Source organism: Populus nigra, chromosome 12 (assembly GCF_951802175.1).
Source record: "Populus nigra chromosome 12, ddPopNigr1.1, whole genome shotgun sequence".
Lineage (NCBI taxonomy): Eukaryota > Viridiplantae > Streptophyta > Magnoliopsida > Malpighiales > Salicaceae > Populus > Populus nigra.
Window position 1 is genome coordinate 4078452 of NC_084863.1, and position 19819 is coordinate 4098270.

Below are 19819 nucleotides of genomic sequence, written 5' to 3' on the forward strand. Positions count from 1 at the left end.
GGAAGAGGGACCGGGGACCATCAGTCCTGTTGCCAGCTGCTGTGGGGAAGAAGAAAAACCAAAGGGAAGGGCCTCCTGTCGGCTGGAAAATGGAAAAGAAGGTGGGGCTGCTGTCTAGGCTCCTCCCCTGATTTTCAGCCGAAAGAGAGGGATGAAAAATGGTGTTGGACCCAGGGGGAGCGGCCGGTTTTTGGATGAGGAAAAAGAAAAGTTAAGTTTAACCCTTTTTTTTGTGTTGCCTCTCCCAAATTACAATATCCCTCTTTGAAAATTCAGTATAGCATGGTATTTATAGGAAAAGTTTTGCTAGGTTTTCAAACTAGTCCCTCAACCTTTCCTTTCCTTCTCTTTTCCTCTTTTTTTTGTAAATTTTGGTTTTTCTTATTTTTTGTATTTTTGAAAGCGAGCAATATCAACGTCAACTCAACAAGGAAAATCAGTGATCATAAAATTTACGCGTTAAAAGTTGAACGCGTTCCAAATACCTTTGAAAATTTAAATTCTTTTGAGATGACGTTGAAAATGCTAAAAACGATGCAAATATATCAAAAATGTATTTTTTTTGGATTTTCAATGTTTTTTCGCTATTTTTGGATTTTTTCTGAAAACTTACCGAAAACATGGGTCAAAATTGGGTAGCAACAAATAAGATCAAGTGTTTTCCTGTGTTCATGACATGTTTTCATTTTTGTTTTTGTTTCATGTAAATAACACTCTAAGCACAATATTTATTCACAAAACCACTACATGAAGAATCCTTCAGTGTGTTTCCCTTCTCTTCCAAATTTTTTTTTTCAAAGTTTAGTACAGAAACAAAAATCATTTTGGTGTTTGTTCAAAACTGACGAGTACTGAAAATTCAAGTGATTCCTTAGAAAGGTAACCATACACCCAAAAAAAAACCTGAAAAAAAAAGAACAAAAAAAACCCATGAGGTGACTCCAAAACTGAGTTTTATTTAAATGAATAATCACTTGGCATACTCGCATGAAACCAAAGCTTATCGATCCAAAGTGCATGTGTTTGAGACGAGGAAAAACAATTTTTTGATAATTTGTTCACGAGGCTAAAATATATCATTTGCAATCCCCTTTTGAGCCTAATCCTTTTCTTGTGATAAATAACCTTGGCTAGGATCACACCACACACTGGGGGGCAAGCGCGAGAGACATAGCAAAAAAAAAAACTCAATGTTTGAAAGTGTCCAAGCAACACTAGGGAGCATAAAAGAATTCTCAATCATCAAAGGTGCCTAAACAAAACTGGGTGGCATGAAGAAAAATCCAAAATATCTAAGCTTCAAAAAAAAATAACTGATATGATGATCGACCAAGTGAAGAATGAAGAGAAAGAACCCAAGCCCGACACTAGGGGGCACGATAGATCATTTCGAAAAGACATTCAAATGACAAAAGGTCAAGAAACAAACACAAGTGATCCTTAGTCTTGAAATCCCTTAAAACACCTTTTGAGCTTGTAAATATCCTTTTTCTTCATAACCAACAGCCCAAGCCTATATTACGTGCCTAATCAAGCCCTTTCTGATCAAAGGCAAGCAATCTGGATTAGTAGGCAGTGCTTTCTCATGCGAACCATATCATTATTCATGCAAATAAAGTGAATGCTTTAAACACTGGTCCTTTGAAACCTTCAAATTAAATCTGAAACTTTGACCAACCAAATGTCTCTCCACATTTTCAACAAAAGCAAAACAAAGAGTTTTCATCACTTCTGAAAACCTCTTCATAAGAATCACTTGAATTTCTTCAGAATGAGTTTGCTTTGAATCGATTTCAAAATGATTTCTGTGTCTGGAATAGCTTTGAAATTCTAAAAATTCTGCATGAAAACAACTCCTTGTCAAAAAACCAAATCTTCCTTCATATAGCCTCATCCCCAAACCCGAATTAAATACTTGGGGGCATGATCAAGCTGGGGGGCAAATAAAAATGCATGGTATGATTGGCTCCATTATTCCCTTCCTAAGGAAAATGTCGGGCAAAATTGGCAACCCTTGAGATAAAGGGGCGAAGGACAAAGAAGTATGATGATATCAAGTCTTTCCTAGAGGTCAAGGTCACAAAAGATGACTCGAGTAAGCAAGAGCGAAAAAGCCATCGAAGTCTATTGCCAACACTCCAACTTTTGAGAAAAAAAGACACCATCAAGAAATGGGGACCTATATTTCTCAGGTATGTATACATGCATATTGATCATAATGCATTGCTTTCAACATCGTCAGATCTATGTTTCATCATCACCTTTTGGGTAGTGCGTTTTCTCATTTTGAGTGCGCTTTTATACCCTCACTTCTCAGGTAGTGCGTTTTCTAACCCTACCTCCTTTCGAGTGCACCTTTGAGCCACCATTCCTTAGGTAGTGCATTTTCTAACCCTACCTCCTTTTGAGTGCGCCTTTGAGCCCTCATCTCCTTCCGAGTACGCCTTTGAGCCACCATTTCTTAGGTAGTGCGTTTTCTAACCCTACCTCTTTCTGAGTGCGCCTTTGAGCCACCATCTCTCAGGTAGTGCGTTTTCTAACCCTACCTCCTCTCGAGTGCGCCTTTGAGCCACCATCCCTCGGGTAGTGCGTTTTCTAACCCTACCTCCTTTTAAGTGCGCCTTTGAGCCCTCATCTCCTTTAGAGTGCGCCTTTGAGCCACCATTTCTTAGGTAGTGCGTTTTCTAACCCTACCTTCTTTTGAGTGCGCTTTTGAGCCACCATCTCTTAGGTAGTGCGTTTTCTAACCCTACCTCCTTACGAGTGCACCTTTGAGCCCTCACCAATGTTTTTTGGGTAGGTCACCCATTACAACTCGACCATTCTCCATGTTTTTTTATCTGGGTAGGTCACCTATTACAATGAGACCATTCTTCCACCTGGGTAGGTCACCCATTACAACACGACAACTCTTCCTTTTTTCTATTTTTGGGTAGGTCACCCATTACAACTCGGCCATTTTCCATGTTTTTTTATCTGAATAGGTCACCCATCACAACACGTCCACTCTTTCTTTTTTTCATTTTTTGGGTAGGTCACCCATTACAACTCAACCATTCTCCATATTTTTTTTTATCTGAGTAAGTCACTCATTACAATGAGACTACTCTTCATTTTTCTACTTGGTCAGGTCGCCCATGAAAATAGACTAGGGTAAGCGTGAGTGTGTGGGCTGGTCGCCCCTAGACCACTTTGAATATGTGGGCATGTCGCCCATGAAAATAGACCAGGGTAAGTGTGAGTGTGTAGGTTGGTCGCCCGTGAAAACATACAATTTTTCTTCAAAAAGGGCAGGTTGCCCAAGATAATCTGATCATGTTCTTTTTTTTCTTTTTTTCTTCTTTACAAAACTTACTATGCAAAATCTTTGCTTCATAAGCATTGTAAAGAGGGGGGCAACTGTAATAACCCATTTTTGGGTTATTCTCAATTCACATTTTTTTCCTCTTAAAAAAATAAAATAAAATAAAAAAATATTATCAAAAAATATAACAGTAAAAAGAGGATGCCAGAACGCTCAGAAAATAGTCAAAATTTGGTTGGGGAGGTTTAAAAATACAAAAATTAAAATTTGGCATTATTTCATTGACTGATGATAGCCCTGTTGATAAAGAAAATTCAATTTGAGGAAGAAAACGGGGAAAAGGGGGGGAAACTGAGAGAGAAACTGACTGTGTAGAGAGAGAAACTACCGAAACTGAGAAACACAAAAAACCGGGGATATCGACAAGGAAACTGAGAGAGACAGTCAGGGAGAAGGAAGAAAAAGGATAGAAAGGATAAACCAGCGGGGGAAGAGGACACCGATTGGTATCTCTACACAGCAGAAGCGTCGCTGCTGTCACTGAGTTTCACCGTCACCACCACCGCATCGCCACCGAGAACAGTCACCAGCCCCACCGTCAGCTCAATCGTCTGAGATCATCGCCTCAGGTGATTCTTCCTCCCCCCATAGTCGTTGGTCATAATTCATCTTCTTGCCTGCAGAACATGCATTGTGCACGTTCTGCATGCAAGAAGAAAATAATTAGCCAGTTACTATGCATGCGCACAGTAACCGGCTAATAAATTAACTGGTTACTGTGCTCATGCACAGTAACCAGTCATGGGTCTTTGCTTCTCCAGCGGGCTGGAACATCAGCCCAGCCCACGCGGCTGGGCTGAGTCCAGCCCTGTTAACTAATGACTGGAACATCAGCCCAGCCCTTGTGGCTGGGCCAATACAGGCCCAGCCTAGTCCATTTTATTTTATTATTTTTTTTCCTTTTTGTTTTTGTGTGTTTTTTTATTTTATATATATATAAATTGTGATTTTCCCACGGATTTTTCTACATTATTTTGACTAAGATTGGTTTGTATTTTTATATCATAAAAATACAAATCCGGTATTAAAAATACCCGGTTTTTTCAAAAAAAAAAATTATTTTCATGCATACAACCAAGTCTCTCAAAGCTAAAAAAATCATATCGTATCTTTATACAACAAAGAAAACTTCAAAAAAAATATTATTTTAGCATGTATTTTGGCTTTAATAACCGATTTATTAAAGTCATGAGAACTTTGGCCAATATTTCAAAAAATAAAAAGTAAAAATATTTTGTTTTAATGTCTGGGATTACGAATTTATACGTAAAACGTAATCCTGATATTAAAAAGGTAGTTCTTTTATAGACATTAGACCGGTTAAGTTACGCCCCATAAGATAAGAACCTCCTTACTAAGGAGGGCTTTTCTTGAACCATAGACGGACCAACATGATAAGACCTTAGATTTTTTATCAGACAATAAAACAATGCATCTTACCTTAGGTAGGGCGTATTTGGGGTGCTAATACCTTTCCTTTACGCAACCAGTCTCCGTACCCAATCTCTAAGACCAGTTAGGGTTCCTAGTGACCAAAATATTAGGTGGCGACTCCCATTCCATTTTTCACCGCTAAGAGATAAAGAATTCCTTGTCTCACCATATTTTCCAGAATAGATAAACATACCACACCTGATGATGATGATTGAGGGTGGACGATCGCCGCGGCGCGGCACACGTGCGACAATTGTTAAGATTCAAATACTGCTAAGTGATTGCTGCATGGGTAGTGTTTGGGTTAATATGTATATTTGGTGAAGATTGATGTTATGAGAAATCCTCCATGGATATTATTCTCTATAGCTCTGATACCATGATATAAATTGAAGATGTGAAAAGATCAAGAAAGAGAGAATTTACATGAAGGACGAAAACTTCACTGTGTATATCAAAAATACTTCATACTAAAACTATTTCTTTACATGAGCACTGCTGTATTTATATATAGCTTAATTAGTAGAACAACCTCTAACACACTATATCGTTCTATAGTCATAACAGAATGGGAGAAGAAATACAAAAGATTTATTCTGTTGTATTTACAAATCTTGTTACAGCTGCTAGAGTGGCAAGGGCTGGTGTGTAAATCGTGTTGTAACGTCCTGCATGTCCTGCGTGGTGCTGGCAGAGTGGCATGCATTTGGTGTGTCGTCTAATAAGATTAATAGTTCAATCTATCTAGATAATTCTTCAATATTCTAATTTTATATTTTCCCTGCAAACACGCATAACACGGTCTTTAAGAGCTTCATTACTCTTACATCACTGCCAACTTAAACGTTAAAGAGTTTTTTAAGCTTGACATAAAACCTGTTTTGCAGGTTGTTGTGAAACCAAGTCCAACGGTCTCAATCTGCTCCCTGTCTATCCATCAGCCTACAAAAAAAACCTAAATCTAGTGAGATTTTTCGTCAAACTTGTCTCTTTCTCACACAATTCTAGGGTTGGCTGGTCATATTCATTCGGGCATTTCAATCATCTACATCTATTGTTGTCATTTTATATCAATGGTTTCAAAATCGCAGTCTCCAACAGAATTAAAATAGAATTTCTTGCTCAGTTTTCTTGAATTACTGACTCTGTGGAAGTAGGCTACGTAAAGATCGATAAAGAATTTCTTGCCCTTATGCCTACTACGATTAGGCTAAAGTTTTTCCATCCAATTAAAGGCAAGCTTTGTCCGGTCATATCTAGGCTCATTGACTTGGCAAGAACTTGGACGTGCCTATCCTGACGAAGCTTGTGTTCTCCTCTGGTAATCCTCTGGGATTATCGTTGGAGAATGAATAAATTAAGCAAACATTTAACATTTGGAAAGACTACATATTTTATTTTTTGTATATATCTTGTGTTAATGAAGTTCTCTGGAGATTGTTTATGCACTCATAAATGAAGTTTTTTAATCCAATTATTGGTAAACGAAAGCCATATATCCACCCTATAATTAAAATATTTTGAGAATTACCTTATGATCATAAGCCTAACCTCAAAACTTAAATAAAAATTAAATTTGAATTATGTGCCTTTCTGAGCAATACACGTTCTACCACTTGCTTTTAAGACTTTCAAGTGTGATTTTTGTGCATATTACCCTTTGATTTGTAAGATAAGGAGATAGTATTAAGTGAATTGGGATCCTTATATAATTTTTTTAGTTAACTCGTTAATATTTTATTTCTCTTATTTAATTAAAAATTAATTGTAAAATTTAGAACATGACTAGTAATTTTTTTTTCAAAAAAAAACACCAGAGTATAAATTCTTCAAACATAATGGCATATTTGGAAATCATCAAACCTTAATAACTTATAGAATACATATTTAATTTCAAAAAATGCCCCTGTACATGGATCTCTCAACTCAAAGATGATTTCTGACTTCCATGAAACCCAGTTCCCCCATTCAAATCCTCAAGATTTACGTTAAATGTATAGCTACAAAATGAGATCCTCAATCAACAATGCGTAGTCTCTGTGGTTGTATCAAGGACAAGAACTCTTCCTTCTTCGTCACCTTCGTATCCTCTCGATCAGTCCCAATGAAGGAACATTCATACATGTTTCTCATTTGCTCACTGGGAATGGAGCAGAAAAGGGTCTTAATAACATACAAATATGGGACGTCTTAATTGGTAACATCATCGTATCTTTATTTCACCTTTTTACTGATTCATAGTTTACAAACAAAACAAGGGCACCACCCATCATTAAACTTCAGCCTTCAGCCTTATTTCTTTACACAGGTATCACTTCCATGGATTTGGACATTGATGGGCCGATTTCGCTGTTTGCTTTCTGAGATCAGTAAGAAAACAGAAAATGTCATCAATCTTAGCATAGTGGTCTGTGAAATAACCTATATATGATGCATGCCTCAAGGAATTGATTGCCTAACCATTTCAGCTTGTGTGTTTTTCCAAGCCTTCTCTATCTCTTCGAAGACATCATCAATCGTTGGGCGACCTTTGCTTGATTTTGCCACACATAGTACAGCAATTTGCAAAATGGCTTCAAAATCAACGCTGCTGACCTTTCTGATGAGGCCAGGATCTTCAAAATCTGTTAACGGACGTTTTCCTGCATTTACATCCTTTGCCTGAAAAAGTTGAAGGTTACCCTCTTGCTCTAGAGAACTCTCGCATAGTATTGACTTTCAGGCACGCAAGAATATACCTTTCGGATGAGCTGGTCTCTAGCATCAAGATCCAACTCAATGACTTTTTGCCCCGATAAAAGTTGAAGAGCAACAATACCAAAGCTATAGATGTCACTGGCACATGTTAGTTTGGCATTGCTCATATATTCTGGATCCATATAGCCCATAGTTCCTCTAACATCTGTGAAAACTTTGCTCTCTTCCATGCCAAGCATCTTTGCCAACCCAAAATCTGAGAGTTTTGGTTCCAAATTCTCTGTCAGAAGGATGTTCGTAAGCTGTGAAGCATGCATAAACGAACCATTAGATATCAAATTACAAGATGCATTTGCATAGAAAATGCACAACATTAAGACATATTAATATAAGCTCTAGTGAGGCACCATATTGTGTCAACCAAATATGAAATCTTTCTTGTTCTTTTACATGGATATGAGTTTAAAATCTTCGGCGAATATAAGAGAAAACGACACCATACATTAAAAGTCTTTAAAACATTTTTTTACAACACCAAACCTGATTTTCATGTGAGTTCTCCAATAATATTAATGATCAATTGGACTATTCTCAAATGCCGAAATGGTGAAACTTTCAGTGCAATTTCAGTCTTACACGATGAGAAAACTGGAGAATAAATTAGCATTTACTACCTTAATGTCCCTGTGGACGATGCAACCATCTATAAAATGGTGAAGGTATCTCAGTCCAAGAGCACAGTCTCTTAGGATCTTAACTCTTCTTTCCCATGTCAATACAGTATCTTTCCCTGAATAAAATGGATTGAGGCATATGAGTAACACCCTAGAGACAACGCAAAGCAGACTTCATCTGGAAGTACTATTTTACTTTATAGCTACAGCTTGGCATGAAAGAGAAGCAATCGATTCAAGATGTTAAACAAAACAATACTGAAATTGTTTAGAGATTAATGGAGAGTTACTTCGGAGATTTTGAGACAAGTTCCCAGCTGCACAATATTCATAGACAAGATACCGTTCGCCTCCCTCAATGCAGCAACCGAAGAGACAAACAAGATTTGGATGCCTAACCCTAGAAAGGCCTTCAACTTCGCGCTGGAAAGAATCGCATGAGCTGCTATTATGTATGTGCTTGATGGCTACTACTTGTCCACTAGGTAAAACACCTTTATAAACTTGCCCAGCACTTCCTCTCCCTAAGCTCTTCCTCACCTTGCTGTGGTTAATGGCATTCTCAATCTCAGCCTTGGAGAATCTATAGAGGCCAGACCAGGCGGTGATCTCTTCAGATTGAGGAACAGGTTTAGGACGCTTCCTCTTGCCCTTGCTCACATATTTTATCAAAAGAATGACCAGCAACAATACGATGATTGCTATAAAGACCGCAAATACCACTTTCACCACAGAATCTGATAAGCTAAAAGATCTTTGTGAGTGTTTATACTTTATATGATAATCCACTGGACCATATAAAATTCCAATAAATGAACAAAACAGAATAGCTGTACTTACATTTGATTTTCATGTACCCTTCATCTGTTCATAAACAAAACAATAAGCATGATCAGGAAGTGAAATGGGAAGTTAATTGAGAAATGATATTTGAAAGAACTAGTTTTGGCTCTTACTGAATTCATCAAAAGCAGGCAAACAACTATAGAAATCATCGATCAGAGATTGATTATTCAAATTTGCAGCCACAACAGATATAAGAACTGCCACCCCACAAACTATTTTTTCCTCCTTGTCATCATCTTTGACATCTAATTGTCGCAGCTGAAAATCCCTCGCTTCCAATATTGCCTCGATGCAGTTGCCGCAGCCATCATCGTACGAAGAGCTAAAATCCGAACACGAGGCTACTGCATTTTTGTAATACGTCTGTTCCTTTATTGATGACAAAGAAAAACTTGAGCAAGCACTTCTCCCATTATAGAGCTTATCAAAGCCACATGAATATGGTGATACAAGGTTTTGTCTGGTAAAGCCACCGCTACAGTTCGCCCATTGATCTTCTGGGAGGAAAATATAGCCACTTGTGTTTGATGCACGCCAGGCTAAGAGTTTTGTTAGGACGTTGAGGACATCACGGCAGCAAAGTGTTGTGCCAAAGCTGTTCCAGTCTTTGATTCTCTCTTGTTGGCCTATGCACTCACCGGTTGGCTGGTAAGGGAATTCCTTGAAGTCTAAGACACAGGTAGCTGCAATTGGAGTTTATAAACTTGTTAGTAGAACACATGGAGAAACGTCGATTGTCCATTTTTATCTATATATGCTGCTGAAACTCGAGAATCCACATTCGGCACACATTCATATATATGTTAGACTTGGCTATTTTTTAAAACTAGTCTGTATCATGTGCTCCACACACAATCCATATTATTTATTATATTCCTTCATTTAGTTTCAAAAACTTTTAAGAATGTAACAAATGCCTTCATAGAATTCCGATGCAGGCCCAGTAAGTTTTAAAAAGCTTATTGTAGTCCTTATATTTTATTTTTAACTACAAATTAATCCTCGTTGCATTGTTTTTAGTTGAATATATCATGCCAACTATATAACTACTTTCTGAATTCGAACAAAACCTCTTTTTTTCTATTATATATTCCTATAATTGTCCTTTTTTTTGCAACTAAAGATCAATATAATATAATATTAATTAAAAAGTTTATATGACCAGTTATTAAATAACTTTGTGTTATTTATTTAAGAAATCTTATACATATATTCTCTACCATCATATCTTTCTAATTTATAAAAAAAAAAATTAATAGCTTCAATTATAATAAAAACAAATAGGTTATTAATAGCCAAGTTTACATTAGAAGCATGGGCCAATTACGGTCCAATTAAAATTATCATATTTTTAGGTTTAATTATATATGGTGGGAGTCAACATGTGTATGTTAGGAAGATTCAAATATTCCAATTTAAAAAGGAATAAAAACCGATGAATTAGGAATGATAAAAACATTTCTGGACCTCTTCCTTGATTAAATGAGTCTGAGATCCTCTAAATCTTCACTTTCTTTCTTTTTATAAGTCGATGTTTTGATATACATGTGGACCAATCAAAATAAAAGTTTATTTAAAAACTAAATTTAATTTTCTAACAACCAATCAAAATAGATTTCGTAATGAGAATAACGTAAAATTCAAGCCTTTTTAGCACTCACAGAAATTACAACTTAATATATATATATATATATATATATGATTTCTTCTGATTTTTTATTTTATTAACATTGAATATCCAAGCATCAATACATACAGGCATTATTAAACATTCTTTGCCAAGCAAGATAACATGTTAATATGGTGATTTGAATCTAGACTGGATTATATTTCTTGTTAAATTTGGATGAGAGATGTTTTAACTTTTAATTGAAGATGGTTGCATAGCGACTTTGTTTTTAAATGATATTATTTTAATTTTTAAAAAATATATTAAAATAATATTATTTAAATTAATACGTGTTAATCTAAATTCATTCATCCAATTCATAATAACGTTGAACCGGATCGAATTTTATAAATACATACACATGTTCAAGTCTCCAAAATAAAACGTGGATCCTCCGAGAGCAAGTGAAGAGTCAAAATTGAACCCATTACCATTCAAGTGAGTGAACTGTTATTCACTGGAAATACTCCATAATAGAATATATGGTACTTGGCAATATAACAGCCGTGTAGTTTAAGAAGAAGAAAAATAGAGATAAAAAATGAAAGAGGTAGAAAAGGAAAGCATCGGAAAAAGAAACCTGATGTGCCATCCGGTGAAGGAATATCGTCTGCCAAGGCATGAATGAAGAAGACTGCTACGCACAAGGAGGCAAGAATTGGTGAAGAGAGATATCCTCTCCTGATCATGACAACTTGTGAACTTCTTGTCTAATTAATGCCTCAAAAACTAGCAAAACCCATAAGCCAAAAAGCAACCACTACATAATTTTCACTTGAGAAATCGATGCAGCTGAGATTTTTCTTGTTGCAGAAAGCAATCGCGTACGTACCTATAAATGTTTACTTTCCTTGCAACGATCGCCGCGTCCAGAAAACGGATATGCTTGTTTCTCTGCCTTGTTATATATTCCAGCTAACAAGCACATAAAACCTTGGTGTCTCCGTGTGGTATGAACATGCGTGTGTGTTTTCTTCCAAATGGCAACTTAATTTCTCAAGTTTCACCCTTTTTCCAAGAAAAAAATAATATTAATCTGCTTACCAAGATTAAAAAAACAAAATACGTCCTTGTTAATATCAATAATGATGCCTTCAATCACATGCATCGCCATGTCTCCATGGATGAAAGGACAACGATGTTTTTCTCCTGGGAATATGCAAGAACATTAAGATATGCCCAGTATATAATTAATTATGCCTTTTTTTATTATTATTGTTGTTGTTATCAGCCTCTCTTTTTTTTCTTCAAGAAATACAGAAAGCTTATGAGTGTACTTAGCTTTTCGTAGGCATATTACATGCATGTATATGATCTTTTTATGATAAGTTAAATGATCTTAATTAGAAATGAAATCTTATTAATGAACAGATTCATTAATCATGTTAATGACTTTCACAGTATAAATTAAAAACTGTTATCTGGGTAAATATATATAGTTTAGCGAGTTAATTAATTATCTCCACTACGTGCCTTGTGTTTTAAATGTCTTTACACTTTACATCTTGTATTTTGAAAACCTTCAGATTTTCACTATCCATTTATTTTTTTTATGATTTCACTTTCCACCTTTCATTAAAAATTTGTTTGACCGTTAGAAATTGAGTTGAATTTTTTTTTTTTCAAAATACCATAAAGGACTAAATTGAATTAATTCTAGCATAGATAAAAAGATTCAGTGTAAAAAATCATTCATTTCACTCAATCCCATTTCATTTCGTCGTTCATAAAATAAATTCAAGTAAAATGTGTTACTTTCATCCATAAATAAGCATCTCCTTTTTATTTTATACTGTATTACATAAACATATTCATTTCATGAATAGAATGAATTTCCAAAAAAAATATATATATATATATATATAACCTTTTTTAAAAAGTAAAATAAAATAACCTAATTTTTCTTCCGAAAGAGGAAGTGTAATGTGTAAAATGAGAGTATAATACTTTTATCTTCTTTTAAAATAGGGACATTTTTTAATTTTAAAAGTTTCAGACAAAAAAAGTGAACTCCACTAATCCTAAGGTGAAAATCGTAATTTTCTAAAATATAAGGTGCAAAGTGTAAGTGATAGTGATAGAAGTAATTAACCCATAGTTTAGCTGCTCAAATCTTTAGGCTTTGATCAGATCAAAAGAATCACACTCGATCGATTTGAAACTTGTCTTCCTCCATTAACGAATCTATGCATTTGCTTTAGAAATTTTATTCAGTGCTAACATAGAAAAACAGTAGAACAAATCTCAAATTAATAGCCCAACTATAAAACAATCTTATTGCATCTTCAAAATTAATATATATATATATATATATATCAAGTCTTTTGTTAACGACTATATATCAACAACAATTCATGGATTCTATCTAAAAATCACAACTTAATTGCTAATAAGAAAGGAAATTTATTGGAAAGCAAATTGAGAGCCATGGTATAATTGGAGAAAAAACTTAAAATTTCCCCTAGAAGCTAATTTGGGGCTAACTAGATCAAGGTTGTCAATTCCATTTCATTTCGTCTGAAATGACCGAAATATTTCATACCAATTCAAAAAACGGAACAAAACGGAATAATTTTCATCTCATTTTAAATCTTAGACCGTTTCGAATTTTTCGGCTAAATTTCGACCGGAATATTCCAGTTTCATTCCACATGTTCCGTTCCAGTTTTAAAAAGTCATTGAATCAAATTAATTAAACCAACCAAGTATAAAAAGTTCTTTTTCATTACTATTTTCAATAACAATGATATTAATAATAATATTAAAAATTATTATTATTATTTTCATTAACAATGATATTAATTTTTTAAAATTAGATTTTTCACTAATATATATGGTTTATACTCATGTTATTTTTTTCATGTTTAGACTTTATAGGAATTTGAGCAAAATAATGGATGCTTTAGATCCCATTAGCCTTGATAATATTGACCTCATTTTATATTTAAAATATTTGTGTTAAAACATTTGCTTTCATAATATTTTGATATTTTGTTTAAGTTTAATTACTTTAAATCAAAGATCTATTTAATCTTGACTATTTAGAAATATTTTAAATTTTGAAATTATATTTGTTTGGCATTGTGTTTATATTGCATAATTTATAATTAATTTATCTTGAATTTGAATTATATTTATTGAATTTATATATATATATATATGAACAATACAACCATGAAACGGCATACTGAAACACTCCGAAACTGAAACATTTCATTCCAATTGAAAAAACAAAACACCTACCAAAACGGAATTGACAACCTTGAACTAGACATGTTGTCGGCACTACGCCGTGAGCTACTTTTTAACACGCTAGAAATGTTTCGTTAAGACTTGTTGAACATAGATTAAAAAAAAATGCAAGATCTATTAACACATTTTCTAGTAGTAAGAAATTTTTTTTAAAATAAAAAAAACCACACTCATTTTTGTTTTTTAAATATTAAAACAATACATATTAATTCAAACTGGGTTCATTCATTAAATACACGCCTGGTTATGGACCCGGCTTGGTTCAATTACTTTATTTTTTAAAACTATATTTTATTTAATAATATGATAATAAAGATAGAGGCTCACAACAAAAAAAAAACATATATTTTTCTTGAAAACAATATGACAGGTTGTAACAAAAAAAAAACCTTTCTAAAATTAATGAAAAAAAATCTATATTCTTATTTGGAAAGAAAATAAAAATTTTAATGGTATTTTAAGAAATAATACTTAAAATATATTATAAACTAATTTAAGAGATTAATATATATATAGCTATTAAATTTCACATTAAATAAATTTTTAAAAAATAAAACAAAATAAATAAAGGCAAAAAAGGGTCAGGCACGAGTTTAGGAGGCCTAACACGTCAGGCCCACTGAAATTTAGTCCTGACATGTGGCACACACGTCGAGGCCTAATTTCTTTATTGTATTATTTGAATGGGCAAACAACGCATCATTCACTCATCATTTTCCCATTCATATTTTTTTAAGAAAACAGGTAACGCGTTGTCTGTAATGGCAAAAGATGCATCGACTACTAGTTTTGCCTCCGACCACCTCTAGTTGTCGAGAATGGCTAGAAAGTTGACCCCTCCTTTTTGGACATAAAAACTTCAGTTTAAAGCATTTTTTTTCCTTCTAAAAACACATGTGAAACACCCTTGAATATCAATGAACCCATATCTAAGCTCAAATCAATGTTTAATCGATAAAAAAAATCAAAATCTATCCTAATTTAAAAGACAATCTAGAAGCTTGATCTATTTTTTCTAGCAAGATAAAGAATAAAAAAAACACCTCAATGATATTCCTCTAATGAAATAGAACTTATTCAAAACAAGAACAATGTTTTTTATCATCGAAACATGAAATCCAAGGACTAAAATACAAATAAAATGAAATCTTGGATCAAATTGTATAATTTTCAAACTAAAAGGATAAAAAATAAATATTAATGGTAAAGGCATTGACACTAATATTTTTTTTAAGAAAAATAAAGAAAGTCATTTCTCCAAGATTTTAATTTTTGTCCTATCATTTTTAATTTTTTTCAAAAAATAAATTATTTTTTTTGCAAAATTGAAAACAAACCCAATATCATGATATTTTTCTATGATGTGATAACTTGAAAGAAAGTAGTATAAACCAAATCATCAAGTCGAATTATCAATTAATGCAATATGGGATGATGAAAAAAAATCTCAGATGGTCAAACTAAAAAAAAATTAAAAAAAAACAAAAAAAATTATTTTTTTTAAATAAAGAGCTTCCATTTCACCCAACTTTGAATTTCAATCCCGTCATTTTTAATTTTTCCCAAACAATTAAACCGAATTCTTCTTTGTAAAATTAAGAACCAGCTCAATGTCATGACTCTGTTTTTATCTACGGAAAAAAAAAAGAATCATGAAACAAATCATAAAATCCAATTATAAATCAACGAAATATAAAATGATTAAATTTAAAAAAAAATAATTAAGTTGACAAAAAAATTAAGAAAAAAAATATAAAAATTTACAATGAACTAAACTCCTAAATTCGGGTTGGAAAAACATTCATTTCTTCTTTGCTTTTATCAATTTTCCAGCAACTATGAACTAAACTCCTAAATTCAATTCAAGAAGGATACACACCATCTCCATTAGCAAGTTGTGAGAAGTAACGTTATCTTTATAATTTTTTTAGATTCAAGTATTTATTTTTTCTTATTCAGAATTATGTTATTGATTGTTATTTAAGCTTATTGAATTGTTTTGAGATGACATGTATGCTTTCTAGTTTCTTTCAATCCGTAATTATTGTTAGGAACTAGAGTAAAAAGCAAAAGAATTGTTTTGATTGCTGCAACTCTCATCTTGATTTATTAGGGAAGAATAAACTAAGTTAAATTATCAAGTTTTTGAATGTTTGCTTAGAATAAATGCACAGATTTTATTCCTAAGACTACTACCGATTGAATAAATATTGTTTTCAATATTACATTCCCTTGATGGTAAGAAATTGATTAGAGAGTTTTTTCTAATTAATGTACTCGTAATCCCATTGATTTCCCTTAGCTATAAGGGATATCAAATTTATTTGCTTAACATAAAAGAATATTTAGTTTACTTCGATGATCAACATATTTATAAGAATGGATGTGTGGACCCTTGAACTAATTTAACGACTTATCAATTTATTATTTTCAGAATTATTGTTTCTTGAATTTTTCATTCAAAACCCACGTTCTTTCTTATTTCAATATATTATAGGAAGATTAAATAAAATTTCTCTTGGGTTCGACCTATTTTTACGATCATACTACAAATTTATTTTGTTTTTAATAGTTAAGTCAGAATTATATTTCAATGGTTCTGACGACCAACCAGGAAGAAACGTGATATTTTTTTATGGGTATCTAGAAGAGACATTTGCAAAGCCAGTGGTTAGAGAGAGAAAGAGAAGGGGCATTTTTAATACTTGAAGGTTGCTTATGTGATTATAGGAAACAAGTCAGTAGTGTGGGGAAAATAGGAATATTAATATTGTGGCTTGGCCTAGAAAGCCTCATTCATTTCATTGAGAGAACTTGCAAAAACAAGGCCAAAAGCTAATTGCATGTTTGTAACTAGCATGAAAATAGGGAGATGAGATACCAATGGAATGTGATGTATAGATGAGTCATCGGTCATAAGCATTTTGGGTGGTTGATGGCATGATCTTTCTTTTTTACTTTTGTTTTTAGTGGTTGGTGGCATGCCAATACACTATAAGTTATAGGTCATCTAGAGTCATTGGTTTTCTTTATTAGAAAACCAGGGCCAAAAGCTTTCGTTTTTTTTCATCTGGGGTTAACTCAACTGACCCATAACTCAGTCATTGCCTCAAGTCGACTACCAGGCCAGGTTTAGAAATTATAGTTAATCCTTTCCCACTAGGTTGATATAAAAATTCATCGATTCAAAACTTGATCCGGTTTAGGTTTCAAGTTGAATTGGTTTTGATATTGACTCATCCAAACTTTGGTTAACCCATGACTTGGTTAACCAAGTCCAAACTCAATTTGTTTAACATCAAAGAATTTTTTATATAAAAAAAAAATCAAAAGGATATCATTTTACACAAAAATTATAAACTTGAATTGATTTGGTGATTTGCAAGTTGATTTAATAACCAACAACTTAGCCAAGTCTAACAATTATAATTTTTAATATGTTGTAGTAATTATTGATCATTTTATATCTCAAAAACACTATACTAAATATTAAAATGCATGGGATATTCAGTATAGACGCCAGCATTCTTCACACACAAACAAATCACTCTGGACGACAATGTTTACTTTTTGACAATTCATTTTGATCCTTAAAGTATTATTTTAGGTGATTCAATCCTAATTTAAATCCAATTGCTTCTGATTTCTTAGTCAATGGTGGAATTCGAAGAATAAGGACTGAAAAGAAAAAGGAGTTAAACATGGGTGTCGTGCTAGAAGTTTCAAGAAAGATACACTTTGGTCCTCTAACTTTCAAAATAACACAAATTATATGATTTTGGTGCCTCATTTTTTCCAAATTCAATTTTGCTACAAAAGTTTATTTTTAGTCCCTCGTTGAGAGATGAGAGAGATATAGAGAGAAAGAGATCGCCAGATTCCAGCTGTTGTAACCCAATTTTGGATTCACCAAGATTTTCTCGAATGATATTTTATTTCTATTATTATTTATAAAAATCCAAAAAAAATTAAGAAAAAGTTTAAAATTCAAAAATATATTTTTCTTGAGTCAACCGCATCTTTCCATCAAAACCGAGTTCACCAAGTCAATAGAAAACCAAGTCCACCGAGTCAATACGGGTCAAACCATGTCGACCAGGGTAAAAAATGAGTTTCAGGCCGTTTCGGGTCAAAACCGTCATTTTCGGTCAAAACCGAGTCCACCGAGTCAATACGGGTCAAACCATGTCGACCAGGGTAAAAAATAAGTGTCGGGTCGTTTTGGGTCAAAACCGTCATATTTGGTCAAAACCGAGTCCACCGAGTCCATACGAGTCCAACCATGTCGACCGGGGTAAAAAATAAGTTTCAGGTTATTTTGGGTCAAAACTATTATTTTCGGTCATTAAAATTGATTTTTAGCAGTTGAAACGAGATTTTTCTAATACTGATTTGTTTATTATTATATATAATAAAACAAAATTAATAATACAAATTTGTTATATTAGGCAGGGCAGTTACACTAATTGTAGGCGGAGTAATTGTGCGTATACAATTTTTCTTAAAGCAGATCCGTGTTGTCCGCTGTCATTGGCTATAAATAGCTAGTGAGAGAGAGAGAAAGAAGGAAAAAAGAAAAAAAGAGAAGAGAGATTACATACATACTATTCAGGTTTTTTTTATTATTTCTTCACGAGAGTAGGATATTGATTTTTATTAAAAACAATATGAAAAATATCAAATATATCTTAACCGTTAGATCTAATAGTGTTTACATCTGAACCGTTGATTAATAGGATATAATAGGGCTTACCACACCAGATTAAAACTCAGACACATCTCAGCCCTTGAAATAATCTAAGCTTTGATCCCGTTGCTCCACGTCACCCGGTGTACCGAGATTTCGGTGCGCCGCGTCACACCAGATAAAAACTCTGATCATCCGGACCGTCTGATCAACCTGCAGATCCAGCCAATCACAGCCGCACGATCTTTTCATCAGAGATCCAACAGATCACAGGCTTCAGCTGCACCGGTGTACCGTGATAGCGTTCACACCGTAGCATGACCCAGTGGCATTTTCGTAATTTTCGGAGAAATTCGAGGGTATTTCAGTATTTTACCTATACAGTGACACTCAAGTAATTTTTTGGGTTTCTACTGGTATTTTTGATATTTTTTTATATAAAAATGCTTGTAAATTTTCTTGCATGTTGTAAAAAATACAAAAAACCAAAGTCGACACGTCTCTTTTTCTAAAAAGGATGTTTTAAGGGTGGTGTCTATCTTCCCTTAATCATAACTAACCCCGTACCCGAATCTCTGGGACCAGTGTCTAATTTGGGATTTCTAGTTCCCTCAAATTACTAGATGGCGACTCCAATAAAATCTTTATTTCCCCCAATTGAGAAAAAAACCCTTTTTGTTAAATAAACAAAAAAAGCGGGAGCCGTCGCCCGACGTCGTGTATCGACACCAGCAATAAAGATAGAAAAATATTGTTGACACCGAATTACACAACCAAAATTAGCAATGTTTGTGTCAAATGGTACTATTTGATGAGGGAAGTTCTTATTACGTGTTTTTTTACCTTTGAAGTTCGTGAAAAAACAGATATGAGATCGGTTTGATTTTTTATTTTGGGTTGATTTTGGTTTTTTATGATGATTTATTGGTTTTTTTGAGGCAATGGATAAGTTTATCATAGTTTGATAACAAAAAAAAAATGGGTTGAAAACTGATTTTAGGGTAAAAAAACCTAAAACCTGATTTTTTGGCCACTATAGTAACCGAAATTTAGGCAAATTAGATGACGTGTCATCTAATTGTTTTTCAACCCGTTGCAACAACAAAAAAATAAGGGCTTAGTTGCACGGGCATGCCAGAGCAGGCTTGACAAGTTGGGTTAAGTAGGTTGGCCTGGCTTGTTAGGCCTAGTAATGT

General features: G+C 33.6%; 1 protein-coding gene across 1 annotated transcript; it reads right to left on the reverse strand.

Annotated features, from left to right (window-relative positions):
* Positions 1-6814: 6814 nt before the first annotated feature.
* On the reverse strand, positions 6815-11373 carry LOC133669902 (serine/threonine-protein kinase CDG1-like). Its single transcript, XM_062090228.1, has 9 exons — positions 11265-11373; positions 9126-9698; positions 9010-9033; positions 8460-8906; positions 8170-8285; positions 7537-7797; positions 7259-7459; positions 7103-7158; positions 6815-6938 (listed from the first exon to the last, which is right to left on the reverse strand). The coding sequence occupies exons 1-9, from the start codon at positions 11371-11373 to the stop codon at positions 6815-6817; spliced, it is 1911 nt and encodes a 636-aa protein (XP_061946212.1).
* Positions 11374-19819: the final 8446 nt, after the last annotated feature.

What these genes read in the sequence shown, in the direction of transcription:
- LOC133669902 (XM_062090228.1), bottom strand. Translation starts at nt 11,373, where the DNA reads ATGATCAGGAGAGGATATCTCTCTTCACCAATTCTTGCCTCCTTGTGC. An exon ending in AGGGTACATGAAAATCAAAT is followed by an intron (nt 8,907 to 9,009) that starts GTAAGTACAGCT and finishes TTAGCTTATCAG; the next exon opens with ATTCTGTGGTGAAAGTGGTA. An exon ending in CTTGTCTCAAAATCTCCGAA is followed by an intron (nt 8,286 to 8,459) that starts GTAACTCTCCAT and finishes CATTTTATTCAG; the next exon opens with GGAAAGATACTGTATTGACA.